This window comes from Bison bison, unplaced genomic scaffold, assembly GCF_000754665.1.
Source record: "Bison bison bison isolate TAMUID 2011002044 unplaced genomic scaffold, Bison_UMD1.0 scf7180017864233, whole genome shotgun sequence".
Classification (NCBI taxonomy): domain Eukaryota; kingdom Metazoa; phylum Chordata; class Mammalia; order Artiodactyla; family Bovidae; genus Bison; species Bison bison.
The window spans coordinates 5,204,922-5,213,262 of record NW_011494805.1 but is presented as its reverse complement, the minus strand read 5'-3'; the positions used below and the strand labels follow the sequence as shown (position 1 = coordinate 5,213,262).

Genomic DNA, 8,341 nt, shown 5'->3' with positions numbered 1-8,341 from the left:
ACAGTGAGTGTTTAAGCCTGTGTGTGTACACAGGCTTAAAATGTATTATTTTCGACCATCTCCTATACACCAGACATTACCTCATATAATATGATCATCCTGGGTGTTATCCTCTCTTTACACCCAGGGTCATAGCGATTGAGAACAGCCGAGATTCAAAACAGACCATCAAACTCCAGAGTTTCTGATCTTTCTTTTACAGAAAACTCAGTTCTTTAGCAAAGCAGGTGAGAATGAGTTAGTGACTTCTCTGTCTCTGGTAGCAAAGAAGTTAATTTTTTTCCCCTCAAAGTGTGGCACCTGAGTCATGAGTTAAACTTGGCTTCCCAGAGTAACTCATTAGCCAAACATCCCAGGGTCTGGGCATGGAGCTAAATCCAAGACAGCCATGGGAGCAGCTGACTGGCGTTTCATCTGTTCACCCTGCTTCCCACCTGGAGCAGGTATGATTCACCTTCTGAAGATTCAGATGACTCTCACTTCTGGGGACCACTGGGATTCTTCTTTTGAATAAAATGGATTTTTATTTTTATTTGCTGCATTTCCCAGGAGCACATGTGGATTCGGGAAGTCTCCCCTCCCCCTCCCGCTGTTCTAGTAACCACTTCCTCTCCTTTTTCAGGATCTACCCTCATGGAGATCACATGAGCCAGTGCTCAGAAAACTCACAAGAGCGCATGGCAAATACAGATAACCTTCAGGGTGTTTCCTTCTGTGGCGACTCTTGATTATGACTAAGCCAATTATGATGGCTTATTATTTACAGTGAATTAATATGAATTAAAAAAGTATACATTTGCTCCTTCACCATTACCCACTGCCCAGCATAAAATAAAATAATCCAAGATAGAATTCCAGATTTTATTAGAGAATATATCTAAAATACAATATTTATTAAGTTATGATATATTATTTGAATGGAAATATACTCTGTATTACAACTATAACAATTTTTATAGATAATTCATTTACATTGCTATAGTTCAAAAGTCACTAAATCATAGCGTAATTAAGATACCATTGCTACAAATATATAAGAATTTAAAGTTTTTATTATACCATCTTGGAATCACAAACATTTATCTGATTTACATTACATAGGATCGAGACTATTTTACCTGATTTATATCACATAGTTCAATCTACCCTCGTATATAGATTTGCACTCAATCATCCTACCTTCCTATATTTTAAAAATAGCATTTTACTGAATCATTGTGAGTGCTCATTACCCCACATTCTGTGAGCAAAATCAAGGTTCTTATATTCTCTGTCACAGAAAGGCTACCATCATAAGCAAAGCACCAGTCACAGCAAATCTGTCAATCATGACACTTGGTCTAGGTTTTCACATTTTAGTAGTAAGTACGTCAGGTGAGAGACGAAGGGTCTAGAAGGCCAAACGCAAAGCAGCGAGGGGGCAGTTCACCAAGTGGACTTGTGCTAAGCTAAAGGGAGGCCCAAAGGCTGTCCCCTGGACACTGCCCCGGGGCCTTCTTATTTGGGGAAACCTCTGACTTGTCTGTTTTTCAGCGGCTGAGCCGGACGCCAGTTGGCCAACATCAGGAGTTCAGGCTCGCCCTCCGAGTTGAAGTTAAGAGTACGGAATTTCAACATCTAAAAGACAAAATTAAAGATGAAAAACATCAAAAATACAAGTTTCACTAGAGCATTCAACTATCGTGCTTGTGTTAAATCTTGAAATATATTTTCCAGTATTCACAGTCTCAGATGGCAATGTTCAAAATTTAATTTGATTCGCACCCACAGATATATAATCACATATAGATTACATATATATATGTTTATACAACAAATTAATTTCCACAGAATAAATACAACATTTTGCTGTTATTTGAAGGAAATTTGCAATGAGCTTGTTTTTTCCTCTTTTAATTACATAATCAAACATCAGAACCTATAAAATATTTCAGAGACGTAAAGTAATAATAACAATTCTAGATCCAAATTAAGGTTTTGTTTTCTGCCCCAGGGAAGATAAACATCAGCATGGGTACAATTAGATAAAGTGACTGCAGGGTGGAATGATGGCTGACATCTCTGCTTACATTTACAGAAGCACAGGATTAAATCTGCCCATGCTGGGATTTCCAATGCTTATCACTGGGTAGTTCTGATTTCCTTTTAAATTCGTGTGAGCTCCCAGCAGAGTGCCCTGACCCAGCCAGCCCTGCCCCAGTTCCCTCCTTCTCTGAGGCTGTTTCTGAAAGTGTCACTTCCCTTTCACTAAGCATGACTTGATCTCAACGAAGAATGGTGGTTTGGGAAGTAGGGCAGCTGCCAGAGAATCAGATCCTGATCTCTTTGCCAAACAAAATTCCCTTGGTCACCTCCGAGGAAGTCAATTTCCGAGCAAGTCAACTACTGTTAACACACACAGCCACTCCACTGCAGCGCTCTGAACAGCACAAACTGCGCTCTGTAGGAGATGTGCGTCTGGTCTAAGCTGCTACAGCAACTCGGAGTGACTTTTAATAGGTGCTTTTTATCCAAGGGATGACTCTCAACTGTTAGAATTCAGGATGTATTCTGACGTAAATAAACCACAGTAAGCTCTTAGGTGAGTGACCCGTTGGCTGGAAATGATCACCCATAGGTATGCACCCTTGAATATAAAATCTTTCTTCCAGGCTTCAGATTCCTCCTAATGCACACACACAAAAAGCATGTACTGGGTGACAGACACCTTTCTCAGGTAATCTTCGATGTTATCCGACTTCAGAGTAAAAAGAAAGAATTGCCTAAGGTTATGGTTCACAACAGCAAGTTCTTGTTGGGTGCTAACTACACCTGCTAAGCACTATTGCTGCGCCAGGAGCAGCAGGAGGATTAGAGCCCAGGTCTGTCTGCTTCCAAAGGTCCAGTCCTTTCGCCTGAACTAAGTGCTCCCCCGACTTGAGCAAACGGACCTGCTGACTGCTAACAGAGATGGGTTCTTTGAGCACTATCCAGGTCACGCTTTCGAGGAGAGGAGGGGTGGTCAGTGAGCCAGGGTAGGTCCAGTAGTCCAAGACTTTGGGAAGGAGGCTGCCCGGATCGAAGTTGGGGAAGTCGGTGCTCTTACCCTGGAACACAAGACAAAGACACGTGATCAGAGTCGGGGGGAGGGGGGGACGTCAGGAGAAGAGGCAACAGAAACATTCAACTTGGAGAGTCAAACACATTCCTTTTTTTTTAAAAGATACATTCCATATTCACCAGAAAACAGAATAAAAGAAATTAACAGAAGACATTCGACAGGGAAACTTAGATTAGCAGATATAAACAAGACAACCTATCAATTTCACCCGTCCATTTGCTCATCTGTCCTCTCAAACAATCCCTTATCTTTTTCATTAAGTCATTAACTAATTTTAGCCGGTATTTAAAGTGAAATTGCTGACACCGAAACGCTGCGATTTTAGGATGTAGGAACAGAACATGTAGACAGTCTCCTCGATGAGGAGGTAACTGTCCTGTTGTACCGTCTGATGGTTTGACCAGAACTGAAGAGCTGCATTTAGCTCTGGACACCGCACTTTAGAGAAACAGAAGCAACAGCAAAGGGTTGTCCGAAGAGTGACTGCAGAGAGACAGTTGTCAGGTAAGACTAATTAAAGGGGACAGAGATAATGAGCTTGGGCGTAGGTGAGAGGCTGAGAGAAAACGGGCTCAAGCGAAGGAAGGTTTAGTTGGTTTTTCTGAGATGTAGTTGACATATAGTTTCAGGAATACAATGTAATGACTTAATATTTGAATATATTATCGAATGATCATAATAGGTCTAGTGAACATCTCTCAACATAAAACAGTTACAGAATTTTCTTTTCTTGGGATAAGAACTTTTAAATCTACTCTTAGCAACTTTCAAAGTGGCAATACAATGATATTAACTACAGTCACTACAGCATTGATTTTGATTTACTTGTAAGTCAATCCCAAAACGTCTTTATTTTATAACTGAAAATTTGTACATTTTGTCCCCTTTCAATCATTTTTGGCCCCCCACTCCCACTTCTGGCAACCACCATCAATTCCCTGTATTTGTGAGCTGGTTTTGTATTTGTTTTCTTTGCTTATTTGTTTGATTCCACTAATTCATCTGGTATTTGTTTTTCTTTATCCGACTTATCTCACTTAGCCTAATGCTCTCAAGGTCCATCCGTGTTCTCACAAATGGCATGATTTCATTCTCCTGTAGCTGAGTCCATTTTATCTGTCTGTCTGTGTCTTGAGCTTAGTCACTTCAGTCCTATCCAACTCTTTTGCAAGCCCAGGGACTGTAGCCCACCAGGCTCCTCTGTCCATGGGATTGGTTCTCCAGGCGAGAATACTGGAGTGGGTTGCCATGCCCTCCTCCAGGGGATCGTCCCGACCCAAGGATCAAACCCACGTCTCCTGCTTTGGCAGGCAGGTTCTTCACCCGCTGAGCCACCTGGGAAGCCCCCTCTATCTCTATCTACCTACCACGTCTTCTTTACCCACGCGCCTGTTATTGGATGCTCAGGCTCCTTCTGTCTTGGCTGTTGTAAATAAGCTGCAGTGAACATGGCGGGGGGTGCATATATCCTTCTGAATTAGTGTTGTAGGATCAGGTTTATTCTATACGAATCAAGGGAGTCAAGCTCAGGGTAACAGGTAAGCCTTTCAGAAGATAGATGCTGCTTTCATTTGAGGATGAGTTTGATAAAGCCAGGTTGCTGCTGCTGAAAGCCGTATTTATAAGCAGATGCCCCATGACCTCAGCACATAGATTTAAACATGAATTCAAAGAGGCCTCAAAGCAGGACCTTACTCATCGTGTTCTCCATTGCATTTCCTAGACTAACAAAGTGGCCAGCATATAGTAAGTACTCAAGAAATATCTGCCTAATGAAGGGTGAATAACTGGATCAGGTGGTTCAGCCTCCTTGCAATCACAGTTTTCTCTGATTCTTGCATATGGATGTTCAAATGAAGCAAGATTAAATAAATACAAGTCCGAAAATTATATAAGCATTAGGATTAACTTTGGGATAAAGATTAAGTTACATAAACATATGAGCAACATGTTACCTTTATTAGGTGCTCATCTAAGCACCACTCATCAAACCGAGACTACCCAGCTTGAGCAAAAGAATTTTAAAAAATGAGTTGGGTATAGAAAATAGGTACCCTATGCAGGTGTCAAAAACACTGAACTGTACCTTTGTTTTAATAGAATCCAGCGCGTCAAGGACTTTCTGGAGGGCTGGGTTAGCATCACCAACCTACAGAAAGACACAAAGGACAAGGCAGCATATGCAGTTCGCACTACACCCTTTCTTGATTAGGGCAGCTCTAAGGTATAATTTCTCCAAATGGTGAAGCAAAAACCACCACTAGCTACATGCCACCCATCAGTCTTAGTCTCATTTCCCTATTTTCACTAACAACCTGCTTCTGGCCCTGTGGTTCACCTGAAATTACCCTCTCAGATGTCACCAGTGACCTCCAACTGCCAAAGTCAACAACACTGTTCAAATGCTTGCGTTAAGCTTCATGCAGAATTTTGCACTATTGTCTTCCTTCCTTTGCCAAATCCCCCCTCTTTCGACCTTTCCTTCTGCCCTGCTGCTGCTGCTGCTGCTAAGTCACTTCAGTCGTGTCCGACTCCGTGCAGCCCCATAGACAGAAGCCCACCAGGCTCCCCTGTCCCTGGGATTCTCCAGGCAAGAACACTGGAGTGGGTTGCCATTTCCTTCTCCAATGCATGAAAGTGAAAAGTGAAAGTGAAGTCGCTGAGTCTTGTCCAACTCTTTGTGACCCCATGGACTTCGGCCTACCAGGCTCCTCAGTCCATGGGATTTTCCAGGCAAGAGTACTGGAGTGGGGTGCCAATGCCTTCTCTGTCCTTCTGCCCTCCAGCCTCCCAAATCTCCCTTGACTCCTGTATTCCCCATTGATCATTTAATCAGGGTCTTTCCTCCCAGTCTGCAGTTTCGCAGAGTTGCTTGATGAGCAGTGTTACCCCCTCTTCGTCAGGGTTTCCTTGCATAATTTCATAGACACTCGTAGTAGCTCAATTGGTAAAGAATCCACCTGCAATGCAGGAGACCCCGGTGCAATTCCTGGGTCGGGAAGATCCTCTGGAGAAGGGATAGGCTACCCACTCCAGTATTCTTGGGCTTCCCTTGTGGCTCAGCTGGTAAAGAATCTGCCGGCAAAGCGGGGGACCTGGGTTCTATCCCTGGGATGGGAAGATCCCCCGTAGAAGGGAAAGGCTACCCACTCCAGTATTCTGGCCTGGAGATTCCATGGACTGTAGTCCACGGGGTCACAAAGAGTCAGACACGACTGAGCCACTTTCACTTCACTTGTCACTTGTGTGTGCAAATGTCACATTGACACAGGATTTCTAGAACCACGAATCTGCAGCCCGGACCTTCCTCCACTGGGTTTATAACTATCCAGGGGGCAGCTCAGTCGGTACGTTAAAGTCCTGCTGCCTGGATTCTGCAACATGGAGTCACTGTCCTTCACTCCTCCAAAACCTGGTCTTAATTTATCATTCTCTATCATGGTATAGTACTACCCAGCTTAAGGCTGAATGAGAAAAAAAAAAAGTACTAGTATTTATCCCAAGCATTGCTTTTTCTCATTTCATATTTCATGTGTAAACATCCTTCACATTTACATCCAAACAGTACCTAAGAAATACCTCTGGAATTGTCTTCTTGTCTCTATCTCCACTGCGGTTAGCAGATATGCAGGAAAATAAGCCCCTAAATACTTCAGAGCCAAAAGCATTTCCTAGGCTTTTTTTAGAATGTCCTATTTGTCATGAATGTTCTGTCCAGTTCATCTTTTTTGGAAACAGGCGGGGTCGGGGGGGAGAATTGGGCCATCAACTAACCTTCAAAAAAACACCCACAACAGCCAGTCCATCAGGCTGCTGTGCTGCTGTTCCAAAGTCCCCGTACTTGGTGTTCCAGTGAACCAGGTGTAGCTGAAGCAGAAGCACAGACAGCAAACGATTAACCGTGGTAAAAGCCTACACAGTTATCTCCATAGCTAGAGCTCATGAAAGAAAGCGTAAATGTGCATAATTATACATCGAAACTTGTATTTTAATTCTACTTGTCCACGACTTGGCATAAAAGCAAGCGATTCCTTCAACAACTCTAAGACAAAGCGTTGCATACCTTTGAGGAACGTTTATTTCTAGATTTTACATTAAAACACGATCCTCCAAGTTGAATTCATTTTCACGCAAACGGTGTTCTTAGGAGGTCTTAGAGAAAGCTTTGTGGCATTAACCATAACATCACAAATAAAGGTTATATGAAGCAAATATGAAGAGCCTTTGTAAACAAAATGGTTTGAGCTGAATTTACACATTAAGCTTTTGAAAAAAAAGAAAAAAGTGTGTCTCACCTCGGCAGCATATTTATTCCTATCCACAGTATGCTCAGAACCTTGGTCATCAGATGAGCCCCAGTGAAAGTGAAACTGAACCAATCTGTAAGTGCCAGTAAGAGGTCCATCTTTCAGCACTAAAATGAAAAAATATATATATAATATTTATGTGGGCTTGCCAGGTGGCGCTAGTGGGAAAGAACCCAACTGCCAATGCAGGAGACATAAGAGATGCGGTATTTTTGCCCGGAGAATCCCATGGACAGAGGAGCCTGGTGGCTCACACACACTTACACACCCACAAACTCATCCATATACACGTGGGGCACACACACCACTGAATGTCACAATCTTCAATCTTCTTTTATAGTACTAAATTTATGCCTGAAGCAGCATCTTCACTCTGTGAAAATTAAATCTAGACTTGGGCTTAGTTTGCAGAGCTGAATGGAATCATTTCAATTGCTGTTATTTTTTTTTTTCTTTTACTTGTACTAACTGAAAGGATGGATGCTTTTCCCATCTGTTTTCTGAGCACAGGACACTTTCCTTCCAGGTTTGTTTTGAAGTCAGAGGTTCAGGTTTCAGAGAGAGGAGATTTTCACGGCACTGTGAATTCTTCTGTGAATCAGTGAGGAGGCGCTGGCAGCAGCCCTCCAACGCTGGGCCATCACACACCTGCAAACTCAGGAACCTCTGCTCTGACTCGGCCCGGAAAGCAACCTTCAGCCCCCTTCGCCGACCTCTGATACCATTTCTCACTAGAATTTGTGAAACAATAAGCATGCCAACAAAGGTCCGTTTAGTCAAGGCTATGGTTTTTCCTGTGGTCATGTATGGATGTGAGAGTTGGACTATAAAGAAAGCTGAGTGCCAAAGAATTGATGCTTTTGAACTGTGGTGTTGGAGAAGACTCTTGAGAGTCCCTTGGACTGCAAGGAGATCTAGCCAGTTCATTCTGAAG

General features: G+C 42.8%; 1 protein-coding gene across 1 annotated transcript in view; it reads right to left on the bottom strand.

Annotated features, from left to right (window-relative positions):
* Positions 1-847: 847 nt before the first annotated feature.
* The window catches only part of CA2 (carbonic anhydrase II), a 17,832-nt gene continuing 10,338 nt past the window's right edge, over positions 848-8,341 (bottom strand). The window contains exons 3-7 of the mRNA XM_010846220.1: positions 7,396-7,514; positions 6,875-6,967; positions 5,187-5,249; positions 2,931-3,086; positions 848-1,617 (exon numbers count right to left, since the gene is read on the bottom strand). Coding sequence (XP_010844522.1) covers positions 1,498-1,617; positions 2,931-3,086; positions 5,187-5,249; positions 6,875-6,967; positions 7,396-7,514 — 551 coding nt within the window. The 3' untranslated portion in view covers positions 848-1,497. The remainder of the gene's footprint in view (positions 1,618-2,930; positions 3,087-5,186; positions 5,250-6,874; positions 6,968-7,395; positions 7,515-8,341) is intronic.